The following is a 26,924-nucleotide window of genomic DNA, read 5'->3' on the forward strand; positions in this document are numbered from 1 at the left end:
CGTTCCTATGCCTACTGTATGTTCAGTTTTTGAGGCTGGGTGAAAAAGTTTGAACTTTTTGTGATGTTTCAGGATGAAGTTTTGTTGTATTTTTGTGTTGGATTATATGATTCTATAATATATAGTACAATTATTTTGTCAGCTCTTATTTGTCAGCTCAGTTATTAAGTAGTTGCTATCTCCACAGCGGCAGGTGTGGAGCGATGAGTTGTCATCTTTAGCTTTTACTGTTCACTATCGACATTAGTCACGGTGGTGGAGACGTTGCGTTCAATATAACAGACAAAAAAAAAAAGCAATCAGTCACAAGCAATAATAAACAACAACATGAAACATTTTAAAAAGGTTCACAAGGAAGATTATTCAGTAACGGGCAGCAGATAACTTTGGGTTTTGTCATTCAGAAAACAGATGAAGCCAAGGGCACAGTGATTAATCATGAGTCATTATTGATGAGTCATAACTACATTATTTTGTCCTTTTAAAGCCAACACAACTAATACTTTCTTACTTTCTGCAAAGCTGAAACATCATTCAGTCATTGTCCTATTTTAAAAGTAAATGGCTACAACTAGTTATTGTTTTCATCATCAATTAAGTGGCTCATTATTCTCTTGATGAATTGTTTGGCCTTTTTAAAATGTCATAAAACTGTAAATAAAGCACATTACAATTCTGTATTTTTGCCTTCAGATGTACAAGGCATTCATTTTCTAACTTTGCAGAATCGGGAATCAAAGAAAACTCTGAGTTTTAGCAAAACATGGCTCAAAAGATTAATGGATGGTCAAAATAGCTGCTAGCTTTTTGTAAAGGAAAGAAATAAAATGGAAGAAAAACAATGACGAGAGAGAAACAAAGTGAAGATATGGAGAAAAAAATCAAGACACAAAGAAACTAAAACACAAAATAAAAAGAGAAAGAGATGCTGGCACACATCAGGTTTGTAATGTAATGTAAATGAAGTAGACCTAATCAAGGCTGTAGTAGTGAGACAAGAGTAACAAAGAGACAGAGAGAGAGAGAGAGAGAGAGGATGACAGAAGGTGTCCCTCGCCCCAGTGTCCAGCCCCCGACGCTGACGTCACAGGCTGAGAGACACAAAACAAGCCGCTCTCAGCTGAGCTCCTCACTCGATTTCCACTCGCACACTTCATACTCCATACGCATCCAAGCCTGCCCTCAGACACGCCGCACCACTTGTCTCAACACCCGGTCAGCCCTCAGCCGCTACGCGTGGGCACGAGCTGCCCTCTCCACGGCCAAAACAGTGCATCCTACAAGAAAACCACTTCGCCTCTCACTCCTCAGGACTGAAACATGCTTTGTCTCTTGTCTTGTGATTCCTGATTCTTTGTGAAGCAGCCGGCAGCTGTGGGAAAAGGAGCGCTCCAGCCTCCCAACCCAGACCCCCTCTCAAAAAGCAGCAGATGTGACAGAAGAGGAGAGGCGGAGAGAGAGAAACATTATCTTACCCACCCCTCCTTCCCTCATCTGGGAGAACAATACCCCGCTTCCAGCTGGAGTGGGTCAGCTTTTGTCTCCCAACGCTCCTTCTCTAGAGCGTAGAGCAGACAGACGCGCTGACACAGTGACCTGCTGCTGGGAGAGGAGAAAGCCGGGAGAACACTTTCTGTGCTCTGTTCACTTTGATTCAGTACTTGGACAGCTCCAGAGCAACAACTAGGGTGAGTGTGTGTTTCCATGAGTGTGTAGAGAGACTGTCTCATGAGGGACTGAAGACAGTTTGGTGTGGAGACCAAGAATCACAGATGCAGCCCCCGTGTTCGTTCAAGCTTGGCCCGTGTGGCCCCGCTTCATCTCTGGGATCACAGAGCAGCACACCGATCCTCAAGCAGCTGGAGGAGAAGCAGCTCTTTGAGAAGTTTTGGAAGGGCACTTTCAAGGCTGTGGCCACCCCAAGACCGGAGAGCGTCATCGTGGCCAGCATCACGGCCCGCAGGAGGGTGGCTGAGTGAGTGCTCAACTTTGTCATTATAATCAAAGAGCAAACACACTGTGGTTATTTGTTTGTTTTTTAATTTAGTGAGTGTTATCACAGGGCTCATGGTTCCACAAACTGCTGTTTATGAGCAAGAATCTCAGCTAACAAAACATCAGCAAGTGGTTGTAGAGTGACTGCTGAGAAGGAGGTAGCTGATGCCAGACCCATCAGGAAAATGATGGAACGTGATGGGAAAGGAAATAATCCTTTAGACTAGATGTTGTTTTGTGGTCACACTATAATATAACACTAAGATATTTGCATACAGGACCTTTAATTACAGAATTGTGTTGTATTAAACACAACATGTTTCAATGATAAATGTTGTGTTGCCATTTTCTCATTACAGTTGCTTTTGGTAAAATGAGAATAATATAAAAGTAATATTTTGATGTACAGGAAAACATTATTCCAGCAGCACGTCAGTAATTAGATTTCACTGTGGCGTTTCAATATGTATATATTGAAATATAGTCAGTTAAAAGTTGTTGACGTGGCAGTCATGTAAAGTCTATTTAATCCTGTTTTACATCTTTGCATCCACAAATCAGCAAATGTCTCCTGGAACCTTTCAAAAAGTTAAAACCAAAATCTGTTGTTGATCAATCATCAAGCACACATCTGTGTGAACTCTCTCCACTTACATATGCAGCCAAACACATGCGATAAACACCCAAACACAGCTGGCACGAAGATTGACGTTCAGTTAATTGTCCCCCCCCCACCTTTAAAGGTCATAAGGCACTGCCTTCGCTCCTCTAATGTCAGACTTGTCTCCAACAACCGTGACATGGTTTTGTGCTGGTGTTCCTGTTAAAGGAGCAACATGTAACATGTTTGCTTCTCTCGTCTGAGCTGCCAAAGGTTAGTGGCACTTATAGCCTCGGAGGGGAGGAGCAGGAAGGTGGCTGCCCTTTCTCCTCCTTGCTCTCTTCGCTTGTTTTTATCCCAGTTGTCCTCCTGCCTGCACGCTCAACCGTCATCTCAGTGCTTTGACAAGTTCATCCATTTTATCATGCACTTCTCTGCTCGCTGTGTCTATTTGTCACTACACTACATGACATGGTAATGGCAGCACTTTGTTTTTTTAGTCTATATAGTACAAAATAAATGTTCAAACAGGGAGAAGATTTTTACATGACCACACTTTCATGCGTGCACGTTTGCACATACATACTTACAAATGATGTAGCTCGCTTGGGTGACCTTTGAACGGCTTTGACACCCACTATCAACTTTCTCTTATGTGAAATTAGCTATGTTAATGAGGATTAGAATGGCCCATTTCATCCTACATCAGCACAGACTGTGGAAAGAGACACTGAACCAGATAATGTGTCTTTAATGGCTTCTATTACAGCAGGACTATAATGTCGCACACGGTCTGGTTGTAAAGGATTCTTTTAGCGTGTGGGATATGACAAAATACAGATCTCATTGCAAGAATGTGACCAAATATGATTTTATTTCGTTGCCCCTATTGTAACCGTGTTGACTGCAGCTCCAATTTCCCTGTCATCCATCCATTGTGTGGTGCAGACAATTGATTCAATTCTATTTAGGGAAAATGGCAAAAATGTATAGAAACAAAGTAAATGGACCAATGAAAAGGGGAAATGTAATGTGACTGGCTGCTATGAACTGAGCAGCCTTTTTCGAAATTGCTGGAGACACTGGAGCGGGGCCCAGCTGTCTCTTCGGCTTTGGCTTCTCCTGGTAGGAATCTCTCCTCAAGTGGTTTTATCCCTCCATGGGCACCGTCCGGGTGACAGTGACGATGATGATGGCAGCGTGGTGGGGACAGGCCGGAGCAAATGTCCTCAGAGAGAAGACATAATGTTGCTAATTCGCCCCGTGTCTGCTCGTGAAAGACGACCACAGTGTTCCCATAATCCACTGCACCTCATCTCTGTGCATATTTTCCAAGAGACAGAAATGCAGGGAGACTTTCGGGTGATACAGATTGTAAATAATGAGTAAAGCACAACAAACACAACACCCTGAGAATATGGATACAGGAGGAGACCCATGCTTCCTCCCTCCCTGCTGCTCTGTTGATTTTGCCCAAGCAGAGTGTGGCTGGGGAATGCTGAGACCATCAGAATGCATGGCCTTAGGCTCGCTCCTCTGCCTCTTTCTCTCCAAGAGGAAACATCATTATTCAGTGTGGATAACTGTGTGGTGAACGCAAGGGGGCATTATGTACAACGAGCGGAGAGGGAAAGAGGAGAGGAGACAGGGGGGAGAGCCACAGGGAGATGGTTCATGTTCAATCAGCACTGGCCTTTTTCCTCTGCATGCACTGTCCTCGCCTTCCCTTTCCGTTCTCCTCCTTCTCGTTCCCCTTTACTTCTGAAATACAAGTGCTGGAGGGGCCCGAGAGCCACAGAGGAGTAATTAGAGTTTGTTGTTCTCTCTCTGTCCTTCCCCGCTCTGTCCTCCCTGTCTCCTCCTCTTCAGGCCAGTCACACAGAGGAGGGGAGGAGTTCACTGGCTCAATGCAGCGGGGTGGGGCTTTGCTCAAAACCATTATGACCCTGCAAGCTGTTTTGTTCATGGTGTGTGTGTGTGTGTGTGTGTGTGTGGGGGGGGGGGGGGGTCGTCATTAAAAATGCAGCCTGGCTAACCTTCGGGTTTGTAAACTTAAGTGTGTGTGTGACTCTATTTGTGTGCATCCATGTGCATCTGTACCAGAGATGTTTTCCAGCTATTGCAAGGATTTGAAATGAGCGTGTGTGTGTTTGTGTGTGTGTGTGTGTGTGTGTGTGTGTGTGTGTGTGTGCTGTGTTGTTGAGGTCTTGTCCAACTCTGTGGCAGATGGCAGGCTCGAGAGAGTGCAATACAAGGGAGGGTGTGTGTGTGTGTGTGTCTGCTGGAGAGAGAGAAAGAGAGAGAGTGTGTTTGATGTAGGGGGCTTTAGGCCTCTTACCTCAGCAGATGCTGGTTTAACGAGGAAGAGAGGGAAAAGGTTCAGAGGGGCTTGTACACTGACAGCACCAGTGGGAATATATAGCAGGGTGGGCAAAATAACAGGAACACCTTAGAATACAAGGTAGTGCAAACGAAATACAGCTTGAAAAATGATGATTACGTTTGAGCTTTACTGAATTCAATCATATTAAAAATGATAAGTCAGGTTATTACAGCTTGTTAACCACATGAGTGTAGGACACGACACATTGTAAACATGGTGGAACATCTAAGACACAGCACACAACATCAAATTAACTCCAGCTTACTGTAGTTCTGTAACAAACAACCAATCCCATAATTACATTAGTGTTGTGATTTATACAATCCACTGTGACCACCTCTGTGCTAAAGTATGAACACACGCCATCTCTGCAGACATTTAAATTCACATTTTGTGATTGGTAATACACAAATCCAGCGTCTGTAGTCTCACAAACATCAGGAAGTGGCATTCAGAGCTTCCCCTGAGACCATGCATCTGTCTCTGCCTCTCTTTCTCTCTCTCAGAAAGTGACAAACATGATTTAGTGACGAGCTGTTGTACATCTCTGTGTCTGTGCCTCTGCTCTCTTTATCGCTGAGGTCCTTTACCTGACTTCTCTCCCTCTCTTCACATCTGTATCTCTCTTCTTCCTTCTCTCAGTACGATTTCAGTGTGTGGTACCTCTGCCCTCTCTGTATCTATGTCATATTACTCAGAGTACATAGGATGCAGCCTCTGAGGCATGCTGACAAGAGAGTAGAGGATGATGCCTGCTCCCCAGGCAGAAATCAGACTTATCACTGAAATGGATTCACACTTGATACTGATTCCCTCACAGCCAATTCATCTGAATCAAACCAGTGACTGTGACTTAAAGTGTGAGTGTCCGTTGCACGTGTTTTTACAGTAGGAGGGGTTTTGTGTTTAAATTCATTTCAATTTTATTTTATTTGTATATGGCAAATCACAACAGAGGTCATCTCAAGGTACTGTGTTTAAGGTTTAAGACCTTACAAAGTATAATTGAATAAAGAATAATATAGAAAACCCAAAACCCAAAAACCTCCAGAAGGTTGGCGGCCATCTGCCTCGACCGGTTGAAGTGAGTGGAAAGAGAAGAGAGAAACAACAACAGACAACAAAAAACAACAACAACCGGCAAAAGCACTCATGTAGGTACTTAGGACCAGTAACTGGATTTGGATTTTTGACAGAAGCTTTGCTTTAGTTGGAAAAAGAAAAGTCTGATGCAGTAGCCAAGACTCACAAGACTGATAATGTGTTATCTAGATTAAGACTTCTTATAAAAACATAAACCTTTTAGTAACCCGAAAAAAGAAAGAGAAATTAATTGTGAACGTCCAGCTCTGAAATAGAAATGGTTTCAATCAATGTTAGTCAAGGATTTCCAAACTTGACAAACACTGAAATTAATCATCATTTGAAATTTGTCCTGTACTTCACTTCACAATCTTTTTCAAAACTTATTGAATACTTAACATATTTATATATTTTATTTCTTATAGCAGTCTGTTTTTCATGCAGGTTTAACAAGTATTTTCTGTCTACCACTTTTAAGTTAATTTTTAGTTTGTTTTAAGTTGAAAGTAAGTGGTGCTGTCATGTAGACAACAGTAAAGGTAACCTGCTGAGTAAGCCAGACCCTGCAACCATCTATCCAGTGCAAGCTGCAGGTTGCTTTGCGTCAAGACTATCCCCTTCTATACTGCAAAATAGAATTGCAGTATAGAGAACAAAGTTTGAAAACATGTAAAAGAAATGACTGCATTGTAGTAGTAGTAGTATTAGTAGTAGTATTAGTAGTAGTACTAGTAGTAGTAGTAGAAAGTTCAGTGAAAAGATATGTTCACTTTATCAACAACAGTCTCAAAAAACTGCCAGCCAGAATGGCAGTTCTTAAAGGTAGAATAAAAAAGACATTCTGGGGGCCGCAATGCAAAATGACTGTAATATATCAGTGGAGAGTTTAAAGGTGTTATTGATAAATGCCAATGACTCAGCGGTTACTTCAAAAGGTGATATTTCTGTCTTTTAAAGTTCACTTTGACATTTCAAAATTTCACTCTCATTTCAAGCACAAGCTGACACTGTGAGAAATAAGTTTAACTTTAATGACACACCTATTGATTTTGGGAGATGATAAGCTGCACTTGAGTGCTAACTTGTGATAGATGTTTCATATAACCTAAGCATGATGGATAACAATAGCTATGCCCGAAAGCTGCACGTCCCAGCGAATGGAGAGCTCAAAAAAGCCTTTGATGTTTGAATCCAGGCAGTCTCTCTTTTTATGTTCTCGTACGCACAATTCATGTAAAGATCTAAGGTTGTGTGTTTGTTTGTGGTCATGGATCAGAGGATGGAACCGATCTGAATCCCTCTGTGCATACATACACATAGTTTATGCATCGCTACTGTAGTCAGTCCTGAGTGCATCAAATCCTCTAAGTGTATCAGCGTGCGTACAGTGAAGAGGAACTCAATCGAATCAACTGAACTGAACTTATTCCAATCTGTGTGCAGTCGTAGCAGATTTGTATTATTCATTGTTTTACTCCTCATGCCAGGTCGGGCAGCTTGCAGACAGCATAAAGACATAAATAGAAATGACATAAACAATGATGCAGTGAAAGGGCGCCAAAGATTTCATAAATGTACAGCAAACGTTCCATTTGTTCGCACACATTTTGAAGAGCTGGTTATTAAGTGTTACCACAGAAATGATACCGGTGCACAAGAATGTAGAGTCAATGAACAACATTTAAAAATGAATGCTGTAAAGACTTTGGAGTTATTGCAGCATGTTTCTTTCTCAAACTATGCCCCTTGGTCTTAAACCTGCCAGCATTTATTTATCTTGGCAGCAAGCATACGGTCACTCTAACCTCAACCTTTACCCTCATTAAAGTGTATTATATTAGCATAAACATAATAATAACAAACTTTGAGGAAATTATGACCTAACTTCGGAGGATTTGCCCCTTCTCTCTGTCCTCCTGAGGACAATCACAGTAGAAATGGACATACTGTACATATGGAGACTGACACACATTGCTCCATGGGGGGGTTCAACATGATAATTCCTCCAGAGCTGAATAGCAGCTGCAGCAGCAGCATTTTCGAAGATGAAAGCAAAGAGCTGAGCTTTAACCCTTTCCTTCCTGAAACATCAGCTCAAAGCTTCTTTGAAATTTCCCCTCAGGGATCACAGTTCCCAGCCTGTGGTCTTCCTCTGTGAAGAAAATGCCACACACTGCCTTCCTCCTGTTCCTTCCTTCCTCCCGCATCTGTTGGCCACTGTGCCAAGTCTCACATCCCGAGCAGCACATTTTCATGTATGATTAGTCCAGATATTATTTTCCTAGTTTTAGTGGGAAGAAAACTAGGTTGAAAACCTGAAGGTAAAGTGTGAACGGATGAGGTTAGGACTATTTGTGCAGGAGCAGGGCTGACCTCGTCAATGTTGTAGCCCTAGGCCACATCCACTGCTGCTCCTGATCATGTTATGCCAAAGAACTTTGTGAGCTCAAATCAACTTTAACTTGACTCACACTTATATGCCTTTATTTTTTGTTATCCAGATTATTATAGAAGATATGTTGTTTTACTGAGCACATGCTACATAATGTACAGGAATGATTTCTTTTTGGCATTAGTGGTTTTTACACCTGAATTAGTTTAATTAATCAATAATTAAACAGAAGAAACAACAGCCCTATTTGAAAGTTACTGTCTTCAGTTCAGTTCAGTATTTGAACTGTTCATGTAAACCAATCTAGACTACAGTATACTACAGCGGTATGGATCTATTCTGCATCTGGTTGCACACATTTTAAGTTTAATTCAAGTGCACTGACATTTAAAAACAACCGTGGCATTTTAGTCTATTAACATAGTAAACTGCATTTCTTGTTCATGAGATGTTTGCACTTGCATGTGTGTGTGTGTGTGTGTGTGTGTGTGTGTGTGTGTGTGTGTGCTCTCTGAATGCAGACTGCAAGAATAAATATAACAAATGGAGATACCGAGGTGGTCGATCAACGTGTAAAAAATGTAATGTTCCTGATTTCTCCTGTAAAAGAAGCTTTACTCTGTCAAACTTTATCAGGGATTTCTTCTGTTTATGAGCTTTGGACATTTAGCACTCTGGCCTTTCAACTACATTTGGGGGTATGAATAACACTTACAGATGTTGTCCCATATACTTCCATAAACTTTTTAGAGTTCTTTCTTACATTTTGTCTCGTACTGAAATAAGCACAAAGCTGCATGTCGCCATGTTGATTGGTGTTTAATTTTCTAAAACAAATTGTGGAAAGAGAGAGAAAAAGAGAGACAGAGAGAGAGAAATTTAAAAAAATAACTTATTTTCAAGAAAGATGCAGGATGGAAATCAATATGACAGGACTGAAAAGTATGACTGTAATAACTGTCTGAAAAGAAGACAGGAGAAGAATGAAGAAAGGTGTGGAAGGAGGAAGGAAATGAAGAAAAAGGAAGGGGCACTCTGTGAGGGACATTTTGTGATTTCAGGAGCAGCCAAGGTTATTACATTTTACTGAATATTATATTCCAACCTATGAATAGAAATCCTTTCTTGAGTCTTGGCCAAAGGGAATTGAATTATATGAAGGCCCATAATGTACAACATTGAATAAACTCATAATAGATGATGAGAGAGAAGGTGAAACACTCCTTTGTCCTCTGCTGGCTCCACTTGAAATGGACATTAGTAAATCTAACAGACAGAGATGACCTATTCCTTCGAGCGATTCATTACCAAGGAGAGTGGTGGCCCTGAGAGGAATGGCCGGCTCATTACGACCTATTAGATCTTCACAAGCCAGGGATGTCCCTGGACATGAAAACCATAGGAGCCAACGATCATGTTTAACTGAGAATCAGCTTGACCACATGATAGAAGCACCTCACGTGAAGGAGAATGTGGCTCCGATATGTAATTTCTAGTCTCCTCACAAAAGTATTTCAATATTACAATACAATTTAAGTTGTAATTCATTATGTAATTATTATATAACTTTCAAATAATAAAAATATCATAAAAAATAAAGAAAACGGAACAATATGTTACTCTTTATTGATTTATAACGCCTATTGCACATGCTGACATGAAGCTCTTACTTCTAGCTGTCACAAAATAAGATACGCTTTGGGCCGGTGAAAGATGAGAAATGGAGATTAAAAGTTATCTTATTGTTATTTTCTAAATCTTTTCTTTAAGCGTATACAACACAAAATAACCTCATAGTCTCATGTGACATAGTCTCAGGTTTATAAGAGCTTAAACATAAGTGATATAACGTGTCAGGTTTTAAATATATACCTGCTGAAAAAGTCATAATCATAATAAGATCAGTGGTGCTTTGGGGCATAGACAGATAGTTATTGCCACATCCAACTTGAATGTGCTCTGAGGTAGCACAATCACTCATAATGACAGTAGGCTGCAATCCTTCTCAGTCTAAAATTGCACTGAGGCAAAGGCCTCATTAAATATGCATAAACACCCCAGAGTTGGCATATTGGAAAATCTGAAAAATCCTACATAATAGGCACAATCTTTTTTCCCTGTGGCAGCAAATTTGACTCCCTAGTCGAAGTCATCTTATTTACTATATGTCTCCACACACATGCACACGCATACGAGCCATTTAGACAAAGAGCATCAGCCAATGTTTTGTCAGACTTGTTGGTCTTTCTCTCTCTTTTTTTTTTTTTTGTTCGTTTTGCCAAGTATGCTGCTTTTTTTTTAACTGGACGCCCGAAGCAGTCGTGGTATTCATAATTAAAATGCAAACTTATCAAAGTCAACTCCTCATCGCTTAAATTAAATCATTTCAAGGCTGACTGGCTCCCACAACTCAGCCTCCTCCTCCATTTTTCATTTTCGCTTCTTGCCCATCCTCATTTCAGGAAGATGATCTGCCATTCATGTGAAATTGTCACCATTTGCATAACTGATGCAGGGGTAAGGGTGCACACTGTGGCTGCATTGATGTCACGAATGCAATCGGAGATGGGAGTTGAGGAATTAATTGGCCTGCTGCGATACTTCCTTCCCGCCTTCCTCGCTCTCACCTCTGCTGTCGCTTCTTGACACATAATGTCAGACAATGACAAGCGATCTCTAAACTATGGCACCTTTTTATGCTCATACCAGCACAAGTCAGATTTGCTTTGCATTCAGTAGTAAAAACTTTGTTGTACACAGTCTGAAATGTTTTGTTTTTGGCAGCTTTTACTTTTATCAGTAAACAAATAGGAACAGCTACAAAATGCCTAGATTAAGATGTTATGCCAGTAAACCTCTTATGATTCCTGTTAAGTAGCCCCAGCTCTTCAGCCGCATTATGTTATTATTCCCATTTACAATATTCAGTCATAAATAATGAATCCATTTTGTTGCCTCTTGCTTTATTGTTCTTATATGAGCATAAAAAGCATGCCCACTGGCCACAGTTCATTTCGGCAGCATGTTTTTTTAAAAGCTATAATATAATTTTTACTGCCTTTCAGCAGTAAAATTACTGTATTATATCTCGGGGGTTGACAGGGTTGTTGATCAATACCAGTGTTTGCCATTTTTAAGACACTCCTAGTTATAACATCTAGTCATTAGTGGAGTTATCGCTGCTCAAGGGATTAATTTCAAGCACAAAAGGCCACTTGGTGTCACAGGCAGTGAAGCAGCCTTCACAGGTTACACCAATCACAGACATGTTTCTCAAACAGCAATCAACAATATTGCTTTGAGATTTGTTGTTTGTTGTACTTTTGGTCACAGGTATAAAAAAAGGAAAAATATGACAAGTAGCATTATGAAAATACCCTTTTAAAGCAGTATTTAAAGCTTTAATACATCTTAACGCATAATTAAGTAGCTGTAAAGAGATGTATAAATCCAAAAATGGGAGACTGATGTGTAAAGAGATAATAGATAACAACTAGTTAACCAGCATTTGAAAGTAAGTACCAGATCTTAGATGATCGTGAAGGTCACAATCAAAGGTCAAAGTGTGACAGGGTCTCTCGGTTGATTGCTGTACAGACTTGTTCTTCTCATCTTGCCAGTGTGCTACTTCCCAGTGTGAGTGTTATTCCCACTGACATTCCAGTAGCCGGAACATCCCACTAAGAACTGATTAGGACAAATGGAGCTGACAGGGTTTGTCGCTGTTTGGAGAGTGAGAAGGAAGTAGAGTAGAAATCTCCTGTTCTGTCGGGCCAGATCAACCAGAGTAGGGATAGGAGTTATGATCCTTCTGGCAAAGTTGGATCACTTCTTTTAAACTATTCGATAGGACAAATTTTTCCACTAAAACCTAATTTCTTGGTCATCACCACCTTACAGCAGCTTCAGTGAAATGTTTGTCTTCGTCATCAATTCAAGTGAATGACATCTCAAATGATAAAGACGTTTTGTAAATATTTGTCTACTGTGTTTTCTTTGTATTTGCAGACAACAAAAAACCATTAATGAAAGTAATAATTTTCACTTGGCATCAGCATAGTGCCCAAATACCACAGGATTGGTGTTTCTGTGGCTCTGGTTTCTGGAAATGGCTCATTTCTTTCCTTAATTAAGTTTTGTTGCAGCCGAGTAGAATGCACAGTTGTGAGACATATGTTTAATGTGGTCACTGAAAGCAATTTGGCTGCTATAGATGTCATGAGTGCACAAATGACTTTGCAGATGCAGTACCGCAGCAGCATTGCTGATTCATTCCGCCAGCGACTGCATGTTTGATCGGTGGAAGTTTATTGGAATAGTTTGTGTTTGATGATGAACCAGTCACCCAGAAACATTAATGAAAGACAATCACGATAATGAACGATTTTCTTTTACTCAGCTTGTTTTATTGCTGAATATTATGGGTACTTGTCAGTAAAAGGTTGGTAGCAATAGTTTTTAGTCAAGGTCGCACCATGGGTGACACTGACAGCTGGTCTGTCCCTTACTTTACCCAAGACTGAAATATCTTTACGCCTACTGAATGGCTTTAAATGCTGTACAGACTTTTGTGGATCCCAGATAATGAACGGGGCAAAAACGAATGACACACCCATCTCAGCTGCAGCATCTCAGCTGTCTGTTTTTAGCACCAATTAGCGCTGCTTAGCACTCTCAAGTCACTAAACTAAGAATGTAAACATGGCAAATACTGCACGGTATGCACCAGCATTTCATCATTGTATGTTTACCATGCTAGTGTTAGTATTTAGCTCAAAGCACAGCTAATAACTGTGACTCTTAGTCTTATAAGAATGTAATTTAATACATTTTTTATATAGATAAACTGTGTCAGCAGACAGACTAGTCTTCCACAATTCAAGAAGGTGGTTTCACACCTACAGGCTTCATCTGTTTAAACCCATGGAGTCAGTGAAATGCTTCTATTAAATCATTTTTGCTTTTTGCAAGCCCCTTGGTTAAAACTAACTTTTTTTTTAGAAGAGCTGATAATTACAACCATGTGCTGCAATATACAATGCAACACACATTTACTGCCTGCTGTGGTAGAAATTTGTTATTAAGCACACATCGACACTAAAACCTTATAAATAAAGACATCCCTTAGTCTCACAAGCTCTGCCATATAAAGATATGGACACTCCATGTGCAGTTGAATTTGTCCACTAATTAAATTTATCTAGCACCGGGTGATCTAGGGATATTCTGCTTCATAAGAAATATAATCAATGTCTCTGGAATATGAGCTAATTTCAGTGGCTCTTTATAATTTTTTTTTCCAGTTCAGCATTGATGAAAGAATTGGTTATCGCACTCTGCCTGATTCATTTGGAAAACATGAAAGCCTCTCCGATAGCCACATAATTAAACTGTTATTTGGGGGCATTCAATTTAAACTTGGGCTCAGCAGTGCCCTTGTAGGAGAACTAGAACTGCTTTGTCTCAGCATTCTCTTTGACGACAGTTTAAGGAAACCTAGTCGCAATAAAACACCAGATCTGACGACAACGGGAGGCTCAGAATTAATGATTTGCCTTTGATCCGACCAGGGCGATGCAGAGGTGTCTTTTGTCCTCATCTAAATGAGTTCCTGGATTTGTGGAAGACTGCTAAATTATTAAGTTTGTGCTAAATATTTGACTTATAGAGTTTTTTTTTTCATTGCACTGAATAAATGAAATAGAAACAATATGAAGCATGTTTGCAATAGTCATGATGTCTCAGCTGCAGAACATCTGCCCAAACTAATCAGCTTCTGCATTAACCCACATTGTCTCTAATGGATATTGTTTCAAATTTTCCTGTGACGAAACAGGGCAGAGTGCATTGTATGTATCATGGGGTGGACAGGGAGCTGCCAGCTACAGTTGGACTGCAGGATACCCTCATGCTGTTTGATGTATTCAGCTGAGGTGGGGTTGGTTGGGGGGCTATCGAGTGATGATTTGCATAAACAAATAGATCCTGACTGGTGGCATAATCCTTGTCATGATGGCCAAAGGGCGAACTTAATGCACTGAGATATCAACGTCAAAGTCAAACAGCAGAATAGAGTCTATTTTTAATCCACTTATCTGAGTGCTTGATTTTTTTCTGCACATTTTCCTTGTTATTCAACCTGATGAAAAAAAAGTCTTTGAAATTCAGCACTTTTAAAATACAGATTGATAAAGACAAATTCATTTAAACTAACTCTTCATAAAAGCTACTGTACGTAGGAGACGTGTGTTTTGATGCAGTAAGATACCTGAATGCTTTGGATACTGGAAAGAAAGTGAGGCACTAGGTTTTGTGACTTCCCCCCCCCCATCCTCTTCAAGAAAACCTCTTATTGCTTCGAGTGATTGACGTATTTACTCCTTCTCCAGCAAAGTCCTCCACCATCACTCTATCCATCTGTCGCCGCCGTTAACAACACCTCATCCTGTTGAGAATAGTCCGAGAGAGGCAGGAGATTAGGGGCTAATATGGTACTGGAAGGACGAATAATCTCACAGGGACCCTATCTTTTCTCATAAACTCTGAGGCGAGCGGACTGTCCTCCAGCTTGATTGACACACTGGCTTGCTCATTGACTGACAGCCACCAAGGTCAGGGTACGTCAAATTGCAAGAGGCAAGTTTAAAAGCCAGTTCGCAACCTACCACTTTAACCCTCGGGTCATCAGTGTGGACGACCGCTTGTCTTATCAGCGTTAATCCTAGCCTAACACTCCATTCCTCATTCCAATGGGACCGTTATTGCTTGGGGATATGAGATGGATTTTGCAGTCATTTCAAAGATTTGTGTTGATTTTAATTCTGTGCCAATCTACCACTTCTATTATTTGTAAAGTTAAAGTTTTAGCGCAAAATCGGTCTCCAAATAATAATAATTCAGTGTAAATGGAGCCTTAAAAAGTACTTTTCTTCTTGTAAAATGGATGAATTCTCTTTTCCCACCATCTCCAAGAAATAATGTTTACAAATGAATCTATTTGGTAATATATTTGACGAGGAGAGAACAAATCCTAATAAGTTGCAGATTTAAATTTTTGTAGTCAGGGGCACAGAGGTTAACATTTATTTATTTATTTTTTTTCTTAATTGTGTGACTTTTCTAACACACTGTGCTGTAGTTTCCCCATGTGAATACAGCTTTTCATAAGGCCTCCTCTGTTTTTTCATAATCTGCTTCTGCTTCAGGATGAGACTCACCTTCTTTTAAACTCTGTCTCCTCCAGTTCCTCTGAGAGCTCGGGGTGGACTCACTACTCCTGAGTCACTTTCACTTTGCCTTTGCTATTATTTTCTCTCTGGAAAATATGCTTATAGGATTTCTGTGACTAAAGGTTTATATCTATACCCACTTCTCAGCCACCTCTCTTCAGTTCACTCATGGAACATTTGAATTTGCCAGCAAGGTGACAAAAAACATGCTGTCAAGAAGCTGATGATGTTTAAAGCAGCTGACAGGCTTTGCGCCAGATGCCTCATACATGCCTTAAGGGTTTATTTTGAACATATCTTATTTTCCAATATGTCTTGTGCAGTGGAAAATGATTTGAAATATGCAATTTATAATATTACGCCTGTTTAGCTATGTTATATAGCAAAGATACTTTTCAGAGAGCTCTTAAAATAGATCACAACCCAATACACCTAGTGCACCAGTGTCCTTTTATTTTACTGGAGTGTGTTTTCATCTTGAGAGTTATTGAGTTATATTTTTTACTCATTTTATATGGTGTACATTTCACAAAACAAAGCATCACGGTCTTTATGCTGTGCCAAGATAATCCAAGCTTTATATTTAGCTGTCAGATATGAGACTGACCCTTATCATGGTGTAGAACGATCAGCTAGAAACTGAATACTGCATTTTGCCCGAAATATTAAAATATTCATTTAAAGCTGCTATTATTAATAATTATGTCCTTTAAAAAAAAGAAAACCTGCACTACCTTATTAAGATTGCATGCTGCTGTTACAATATTACTCTGCAAATTTACATTTGTTTCTGTATAGGCAACACTAATATGCAACATTACAAGACCATATGTGCATGTCACTTTGCAGTTTATGTTACTCATTAAATCCACATTGATACAGTTCAGTACATGCAGCCTCACTATGCTGCATGGTGAATCCTTTAAACACCACCTTTGACTTTGAGGGGGATAATCCCTTTAATAAGGTTTAAGTAAAATTTAAGAAGACTCCTTAATTAAGCCAATAATTTCAATCCATGGGGCTGTGATGCTTTTTAATTAAATGTCATTACAGTTTTCTGTTCGGCGCATTAGCCTCTAACCTGGAATTAGGAGAATATCTGGATGGGGCTGTAATGTGGTTACATGACTGGAAAAACATGATACTAGATGTGTAGTATCCATTACAGATGCAAGGATTTAAGTAATTTTTTTAAAAGCATGAAAATTAATTACATAAAATCTAATGCAGCTCTGATGAGTTCACTTTTTTTCAACCGTTACAATTGTACTAAAAGATTAATACATCCTTAAAACCACAATGAATAGGCAAGGGCACCTACAGTAATTGTCACTTTTTATTTAATCTCAGTGTTTCCTCCTGAGGAAGAGAGGTTACATGTCCAAATAAATCCCCTCAGGACCTTGACGGCTTTTGCCTTCCCGCACACTAAAGATAATGGAATAATTCACTTGCCCTTGAGCCCCCTCACCATCCGTCCATACAGAACTCCTTATTGGGTTTGCCAACAAATTGAATGAACCTCCTTTCCATAAAGAGGTAATGGACTCCCTTGGATAGCCCTCTAAATAACACAGACGATAGGGGGAGGTGAGATGAACCAATTTATTATCCGACTTTGAAGAAGGTGCATGCGGAGGGGGAAGGTCACTCACTCATTGATCAGTGATTCCCCCTGTAGGGAAATAATTATGTGAACCAACATGGATTGAGGTCACCTCCAGCCAGCACCAGGAGCAGATTAGAAGTCCTCCGTTGCATTTGTTTGGGTTTACGGTGACATAGAGATCTATTTCTTTATGAATAAGTGTGTGCAGGAATGATTGCAAATAAATGAATTTCAGATGTGTAGTGTCAATCATGAAAAAACTTGCACTGAGATATGCTTATGAAAACCAGGTCACACCAACCTGAATCATGATGTTGGGCTACAACACAAATCTCCCAATTAACTTAGAGGCCAGACAGATAGTAAAGTTTCCATCTGGCATCTAGCTCTGCCAGCACAGCTTTAAGAAGGAAAAACCTGCACCTATGAATGTTATAAAAGGTGGAATAATCGCGAATGGGCCAACAGGGTTGCAAATAATGAGCGTTCATCACAACCTGCAAGAGCTCAGCTGATATCAGCACCCTAAACATGTTCAATTTACTGTGCACAACTGAGCAATAGGGTGTTATTGTTATACAGTGAAACAATAATAAATTAAATACATCTGTTCTCTAATTAGAGTTATATTGAAACTTTATTAATCCCTTTGGGAAAATTCTTGTGAACAGGCTCCCCCCTCCTTTTAAAGCACCAAGTGTCTTGTCCAGAGATACTGTACCTCAATGTGTGGCCAGGAACCAGGGAAACTGCAAGTTGAACCATCAGTGTAGCTGGTAAGGAGGGTTTTTTCATGCTCACTTTTTCCTGGGGGTGTAGTCAGGATGAGACGATACTTGCATAAAATTATGGACCACCGTGCCTCCTCTGATTATGGTACATTGTGTCGGCAGCTATGCTTATCTTTTACAGTATAATGGTATTTCTGTCTCAAAAATCAGATCAAGACTACCAGACAGCCAGCAGCACCCACACTGATTAGCATCAAGTGGGAGAGGAGGACGCCATCAGGGGTCTTGATTGCTCTCTGTAGTCATCACATTCTACATACTCTGCATCATTTTTAAGATAATTATTTTAGATGGGAATGCTAGATTGAACATGTGAAATAATGCTCTCTGAAGGCCATAATTGATGTAGTGCTGCACACAGATATATCCACATACATACATGTGCAGTCATGGAGAGTGAGCAGCGTGGTATTACTTGTTCCACAAATCCCTGTCAGCAGCAGAAGTGAGGATCATTCTCAGCAGAGTAGCGCACATTGTGGGATGCTAGAAAGTGGTGGAGATGATGCAAGGAGTGCTGTGAGATTGCTGACAGACAGTGTCTAAAATTGTTTTTCTAAGGACAGTGGAGAGAGATATCTGCGGAGATAAACTATAGAGGTAGAGACAATGAGAAGAATGCAGCTGAGCAAAAATGAAAAAAAGTAGAAAGACATGGAGAAGGAGAGATTACACTGCAGATATGACAACCATGGCCCGTGTAACAGCCTACAGAATGCAGCAGTGGACGTGGGAGGAGGTTCTGACTTTGATACTCCACAGACAGTCTGTGTTACAGGACTGTAGAGCTTTACTTGAGAAACCAAGACTCAAGTTCTTGGACAACATTCAAACAGACAGAGACAGAAGGTTGAAGTAGCACAGAAACTAAGGCAAACAAGCCTGCGGTTCTAATGCGCGCTCATGAGGAAAGTGGTGAGGTAGTTGGCTGGAGATTGGATGTGATGCCATCCATTGAGAAGCATTTATAGCATCCAAAATGGTGGAGCTGGAGCTGGAACTGTTGGATGCTGCATCTACCATCTGCCTGTGCAGCACACCTGGTGGGTGGCAAAAATGGCGCAATGATGAAAACAGGAGGAAAGTTCACCTGTTCATGTGTCCGCGCCAAAACCAGCATGATAAGACAGAGTGCACAGCGCGAGAACTGTAATGAGCACAGGTGAGGGGGAAAAAGAACAGGTGTCAGGTTAATCACGGTTTATGATTCTATTTCTGTCTTATCTTTTCTGCAGCTTGTCTACTATAAAAAAAATACCATTTATGAGCAAGTGCCTTGGTTTAAAAATGTTTGTATTTCTCTGTTGTGAGCAAGCAGCTCAGTCCCGTTATCAACTAAAAATGGTTTTCCAGTAATCCATGTGTTATTTGTAACATCATTTGTAAACCTTATACCTCCACATAGAAGATTTCATGCTGCTCAGTCCAACTGAGAGAAAATAGGAGAAGTCCTGGTCAATTTTCTCTTCCCATGCCATTGATTATCTCACGAGGGAACAAATCTTGTCAAACGTGTTCACGAGCAGAGCTTTGTGAATAATTCACATGGTTATTTTGCATTGTAAAGGGGCATCACAGCTGAGGATGAGGAAAGGAAAGGAAAGGGGGCTTGAAAATCTAAAGTAATTGAACATGGTGGTTCATTCTGAATCCGTTCTCTAATTACCAGCATATATCTAGATCTTGTCAGGATTTTCCCCCGCTCCTTCTCCCACACAAAGTGTCGACTGGCCCATTGAGTTTCATTCTGCCTGTCATGGCTGGCTGCAAACGTGATATGTTTACTGACACAAATTAGTGTGGAACTCTTGCAGCTCATTAAGATAGAGGGGGGAGATTGAAATAGCAAAGTGTAGGTTCCAATCTGTTTGGCCATTTAGGTCTGTAAACCCAAACAGGTGTGTTGAGAAACCCTTAAGTTAATTCTGTGAAATATTCCCTCAGAGCAACTACAAGGAAACGTGATGGTGGATAATTGGAGACAGTAGTGGGAGAAGGCAGTTCAGTAGGTCCTCCAAGCGCAGAGCAATGACTGGCCTGTCAAAGCACATTTTAAATTAGCTTACGTTTCATGGGAAAGAAATCTTTACGGTCTTCTTTGCAGTCGCTGATAAAAATTACTTGTTTAATTGGCTGATTATGTTTCAGCTAGATGGCAGTTCTATGTTCTATCTGTTCTCTCTATTAATAGGGAGAGGTGTGCTGCACAAGTTGAAAATGCTTGTTTAGTTTATTTTCCAAAAGTCCAAAATTCACATCTGAAATGGAGCAAGCAAAATGTCCAATCATGCCCCCATCTGTCAGCTGCCGTTTGAGTGAGCAAATTAGACTTTGCTGGGGAAAAATAAGTCAGCTTTCACAGCACAGATTTGCAAGCCCATTACACCAATCCAAATTCTCTTCAAAGGCCTGAGTCTTTGTCTTCTTTGGTCAAACTCTGCAGGAAAACCTTCTGCCAATCATCCAGCTTCCTCCTGATGTATTGTTCATTTCTTGTGTCATAGTTCTGCTAATTAAACACAGAGTGCGCAATGATTACTGCTCGGTGCACTCCACATACATTAGCATCTGCAGAAGGCTCTTGAGTAATCTTCACACAGGAAGAAGTGCAATGAGGAAGTGTGCCTCGCAAGCTGCTAATTAAACCCAACTATGCCTGCTTCTACCCCTTTGCCTTCACACAAAGAACCCTCTAATCACTTCTAACTCGATTTGAAAGCAAGTAATTTATGTGCACGTAAGCTTTATGATGCGTGAAAGAGGAGAACTACCACCACTTTAGATGTTAACAGTCTGGGCTAATAAGACCATGTGACGCCAGAGGTATTCTTCTAAATGCTTCTGAAACAGCTTGTTTGATTTTGGCCACAAAGAGAATAATCACAGTGATGATGATGACGATGGCAGCATCACAGTGTTGGCATTCATGTGAGGTTTCACTAATTAACAGTCATGCAAGCTTTGCTGTGCATGCTACTGTTTTCTGGGTTGCATCTTTACGCTTCTGTGAAAATCTCTTTGTTCTCCTATTGGAACCAAACCTTTGCTGTTGGTTTTGGCTGTGTGCTTTTTACTGGAATTAACTTTAAAAAAAAATCTTCTTCTCAGGCCACAGAAGAATATATATAAAGTGGCAGCTAAAAGGAATGGTGCCATATTTTACAGAGCTGCAGGCTTCAATGTCCAATTCTTATGGGCGTGCTGCTGCCCGGACTCTGACATGAGCTTACTGTAGAAAATATTACCCTGCGGACAGCGTTGACACGTACATGTGACCGTATTTGACATGTTACCGTCCAACAAGAAATTGTCACCACAAATCACACTCTGTGCATCAGCAGCAGTTTGTCTTAAGAAGATGTTATTCAAATGTTAACATTCCTCAACATCCCCCTCAGCCTGTAGTGGGTCTTATAATGAACCACGGCGCTAACAGCTCTTGTGAATCCGAGCACTAGCACTGTGATTTGATTTGATTTGATTTTAGCTCTACAGAGAGAAGGCAAATAGAGAGAGCTGCCAATGAAATCCAGTAGGTTTACCCAAGTCAAATGAAGCCTTTAGGCTGTGATTCACTGGCTACAAAAATGAATTTATTTTGCAAAAGGGTTCATCCTCCAGTCGGTGTTACAGTTCTCATTTACATAACTCTGGAGAGGAACATCTTGAGATATTTTAATTTTAATGAGATGTTCCGAGTTTAGTTTGGTAGTAAAGAGTTAGCTTGGTAGTAAAAGCAATTGGGCACAGAGTTGTCTGATTTCACAGATATTATTTTCTGCTTATCATCACTTTTTCTTATACTATAAATTATTAGTTCTGCACCAGGAGTAGTACATGAAATAGTAGACGTTCTTAACTATTCTTAGAATTATTAAAACATAAGAAAATCTAGAAAAAATATTAAGTTAAAGTAAACAGAAATATATAGGCTGTATAGGCTATTTTAATGATTTATTAACACTCATTAGGTCCACTAGTCTCTGTCAAGGAGCAGGTGAATTTGGTTTGGAAGGGAGATCTTGCCTGATCTCTGCTAACCAAATTAACCTCATTATAACTCAGTATATAATCAGTAAGGCCTTTAACATGTTATGAAAGCAAAATTCTGTTCTGATGTAACTGCATCATCAGTTCAGTTTTATGTAACTGTTGCTCTTGGGACATTAGCATTTTGAGTACTTCTTTGTGTGGTTTGATGTGATTGGAGGTCATAGGTTTGCTCCTGTGTTATTATGCTGTGACATTTGATCACGGCCTCACATTCAAAGAGCTTGACTGCTGGTTTGAAGCGACCGGTTGTCAAGAATGCCTGGAGCTTTAATGACCACTTTAGGCAAATAAATTCACACAGGTCCTGCACAGCCTGACATTGTTCCCACAGTTGCTATTAAGGTTTCTGACATGTTCAAAGCAGTCTAATCACCCCGAGTAACGTTAGCTTGGAGTTACAGTTCCTGAGTAAACCCTTCCTTGGCCAGAGGCAGCGGTCTTAGCCAATCAACTCATTTGTTCCTTTGGAAAGTGTTTGCCGTCCAGTGGAGACTGCTTGAATCTGACTGATGTGTGGTTCACCAAGTTGTGGATTTTCTTGTAATTACTCTTTGTGCTCCCCGTGATAAGTAAATTAATCAAAGCATTATGTTGTTCCCATTTTATCATCAGGACACAATAATTGAATAAACCAACCTCACTCCTCTTTAAAGACACAATGGCTAGCAACATACTCGCCTGCTAGAAGGGTATAGGGATGGTATTGGTGATCTGCCGATAGCAATTGCGCCAGTTAAAAAGTGTATTTCTGTTCTCTGTAAGAAAGTGTAGTGTATATATATTCAATATATACTGAAGTACTGATATCTCACAGTTATACAGCATTTGGGTGAATCTGTTTATGGTACAGTAGCTTATTTCCACCATATTTGATACAGTGCATCAAGCTCTGAGTGATAATTGTTGAAAGACTCCAATACAGATAAATGATGAACCTTGAAATTAAAACAAAAAAACAGAAACCTTATTCATCATTACGTAATTACAGCCTAATGTACTGTCAAAGCTTTATGCTGAGATTGGACGTTACGTTTGGATCAAAGTTGCAAAGAATGGAAATAGCCTAGAGCTACTCATACCTCCTAACTACGGCTGAACAGCCATTAAATCTTTGATGTTCATTTCTGTCATTCTGCTTTCCCATCATGCTTTGTAAGGAAGGAGCGGCGGACAATTTGGGACGGATATAAGCTGCCCAGAAGGATTTGTATCCATCCTTGCAATTTATACTAGCAGGAGGGGTGTCACCAAATATCTATTACCCATCTGCACACAATGAGGATATCTTCTTACCCATAAGAACAGAAACAGCACTTTGAGATGAACAGAGTTGTTCCAGGGGACATGAGAACCCCCCGATCACTTTCCACAAAACCAGTGATGCAAGCTGGCTTCATTTCAGCGGCAAGTGTTTTACAGTTTTATATCGCAGGTTAAAAATGCCACCTCATTTCAGTTTGAGTCCTTCCTAAATTTCCAAATGCCATTTCATCAATCTGACATTTTGCAAGAGTTAAAGTCAGATTTAATGATCAAGTGGTTGGATCTTTTGCTTGTGTTTAATTGATTTAGGCGGCTTGGTAGTGAGCCTGTGTTTGTGTTGGTCTGAAGTCTCAAAATCTATTAACATTTAATTGCTAATACTTGATGTAGAAGTATCCACTTTAAAAGTTTGAACAGGTTTTTAGTTGATCCTGTGAGGGATGTGTTTGATTCATTTGATGTGGGGGTTAATTGCTTACTTGCGTCCTTTGGCCAGCCATAAAGTCATTCTCGACTTAAGTCTGAAAATTGAATATATATATATGCTGTGTAAAATAAAGCAAAGTGTCACGAGACCACCCTGTTTGGGTTTTAATTGTGGTAGTAGATCATCTCTTTCCCTGGTAATTATCTCAACTATCATCACTCCTATAATCATGATAATCAATTGCTCCTGGTCGCTTTGACAGGAAAATTGAAAAGTTTATTAGCCTCACAGAACCTAACAAGTGATTGGGGAACTCTTAAATCATCTGCAGAAAGTGGGGAGGAAAAGAAAAGCATCTCCGTTCTGCACACTTTCCTGTCACTTGCACAAATTCCCCCTGATTCCTGAGAGGATGAAGGTCATGCAAGTCCTGGCTCGTTCTCCATTATCAGCTCCGATAGGCTTGACATGTTTACAAGAACAGAACTCCTTAAGTGCTAATTTGGACAATTTGGCAACCTTCCACTTTGAATAATCAGGTTGTTTGGATTGTTAGAGTCAGGGCCACTCCACTGTACAGGGTAATGACACTCTGAGGAAATCTTTTTTTCTTTATATAAAAGTCAACTCTCTTTCAAAGGTTCTGCAGTTAAAGTCAACATTAAACTAACATGAAAGAAGCTGGACTTCAAAATGACTGTTTTATAGTGTTTGACGTCATGTATCTGACTGAAGCCATATCTTCAGAAAAGAAGAAGAAAGAAAATACTGAATGTTAAGTTTGTTTTGCCTTAAATTCACCATGCTCTTGTTAGGACTTCTCAAACTGGCATTTCATCCATCGACCCCCTGATGTTGTTTTCCTGTTGTTGCTTTAGGGTTAGCTGTATTGATTTTTCTCATTTGCCACAGTTTGTTATTCACTTGCTCTATTAGGTGTGAGTCTTCTTGGCACTCAGCAGGATGGAGCATCTGTAAGGACGGCATGGAAACCAAAAAGACAGAGAATCAAGCAGTATGGATGTTTGAATGCTGGAACTAGTAATTTTAAGATGATATTCTGATATCTTAACATTACAAAAGGTTTTATACTAAACATTAAAATGGGAATTGTGTAAGGTAAAAGCTAAATCCACCAATCCAGCCCCTCTAAAGCTCACTATTAAGCACATTATATATTATATCTGGCTTGAACATTACAAAAAGCAAACCAACATCTTGCAGTGAGTTATATAAAAACTTCATGCTAAGCTAGGCTAACAGGCTGCTGGCAGTAGTTTCATATTTACATAAGAGTGGTACTGATCATGTCAATAAACTTAAAACTAAAAATAACTGTGTCCAAAATGTCCAAAATATTAAAGTTTCTTTAAGGATGTCTAACAGGGAAGTTTAGGAAACATGAGGCTGTTCAATAAAGGATATATTAAAAGCTTTAAATTAAGAATACATTTTAACAAATTTGAGAGTGTGTGCATGATCCAGTGTACACTTGAGGTGCACACATGTATAATTAAAGAAAATAAATCAAGCTAAATGCCGGGAGGGAAGTGGATTTGTCTGTTTCTGCTTTTAGGAACAGATGAAATTATAGAATATAAAATGCATAAATGCCCCCTGAGTGTGTATTAACTCTATCTTGTACTATCTCAGTGGAGCATCTACACTTAAGGGCTAGAAAGAAGTGGTTGCATTTGAGTACTGTGTGTTCTGAGTCCCCATAGATCCTCTAAACTCATCCAACGCTGCGCATCCTCTACTGCCCCAGAAGGCCTGCCGAAGCAAGCTGTCAAGCTGTTTTCTTCAAGTAAACACTTGATTTGAAAAAACACAGTGCAGGTGAAAACATATTTTGCAGAATGTAATTGGGACAGCTGAGAATGTAATCTGTGTTAATCACCGGTGTGATTTTGACACAATTTTAATGCAAACATTGAAGCTGTGTAGCGCCGTTTCAACCGGTTAGTTTAATGGCTTCCTGCATGCTTCGTGCACACCTGTACGATATCAGCTGATGTTGTGAGTCTGCGTCGGCTGAAGGGGAGCCGGTGTTGTGCAGAGCAGCTGGCAGATTAGTGATCAGCTCCTGGCAGATATTCTAGCAGTTTATCTCAATTTTACATTGTAAATGGGGTGTGGACAATGAAACTGTACACAAACTATGATGATCCTCCTGTGTCTCTGGCAGTAGATGATGTTTTATGACTATCTTAGCACAGAGCTAGAGGTTCAACAAACAAGCAGATGGTAAGATAGACACGAAATGAATCCTTTTTCCCTCCTCTTAATTATGTTTTTTGTGACCAAATAAACTTGTTCATGTCTGCAGTCATGCATATGCATGTACGAAAATCAACTGGTCAACAAAGAGTAAGAAAGCCGTGAAAAATCTCCTTTTATTGAAGCCTGTTTTCATTGTGCTTGTTTTGTCTACTCAACATCAGCATCCAAATATATTCAGTCTACTGTCGCATACTGTAAACAAGCATCAAATCATCCAAGAAGCTAAAACCAAGGATGCTTGGCATTTGTGTTGTGATAAACAACTTCAGCAGTTAAACATTTTCAGTTGACCAATCAAATCAACTAAATGTTGAAGCTCTAATTTGCTATTTTTCAGATAAAACATTATAATGTTTTGAGATTTTAACATTTTAATATCGGCAAGCTAATGCAAATTAAATAATGTATTGATTTGTGGAATATAAAGCAGTAATGTAAATGTATGTTTTTTTGTGTGGGGCCTTTGTACTTTCTTAAAACAGTAGGACACTGTAGTGTTTAGCAAACAGTCTTTAAACAGGAACAACTAATGTATTTTTGAGGGGGCTATTTTCAGCTGCAGGTTATATGTGCTAATGAATATTTACACCAGGAAGCACCAGGAAGGTATATTTGGGATCGGTCCAAAATAAACCACTGTGCTCGTGTCCATTTTAATGAACGAACAAATCACCCAGTTTGACTGTGTGGCTTACTGATGTCTTTTTAATAGCTGCATAAATGAATAGGGTATATCGGGAGAGTAGAATGAATTTATTGTTGCAATGGGTATTTTATTAGGATCACCAAAATGATCCTTCCAGCAAATGTTC

At 39.9% G+C, this 26,924-nt stretch overlaps 1 protein-coding gene across 1 annotated transcript in view; it reads left to right on the forward strand.

Annotated features, from left to right (window-relative positions):
* The first annotated feature begins 1,478 nt into the window (after nt 1-1,478).
* srrm4 (serine/arginine repetitive matrix 4) overlaps nt 1,479-26,924 on the forward strand; it is a 43,749-nt gene continuing 18,303 nt past the window's right edge. Inside the window, exon 1 of the mRNA XM_026343918.1 lies at nt 1,479-1,975. Within this exon, the coding sequence (XP_026199703.1) occupies nt 1,773-1,975 (203 nt within the window). The 5' untranslated portion in view covers nt 1,479-1,772. The remainder of the gene's footprint in view (nt 1,976-26,924) is intronic.

This window comes from Anabas testudineus, chromosome 9 (genome assembly GCF_900324465.2).
Source record: "Anabas testudineus chromosome 9, fAnaTes1.2, whole genome shotgun sequence".
NCBI classification, from domain to species: Eukaryota; Metazoa; Chordata; class Actinopteri; order Anabantiformes; family Anabantidae; genus Anabas; species Anabas testudineus.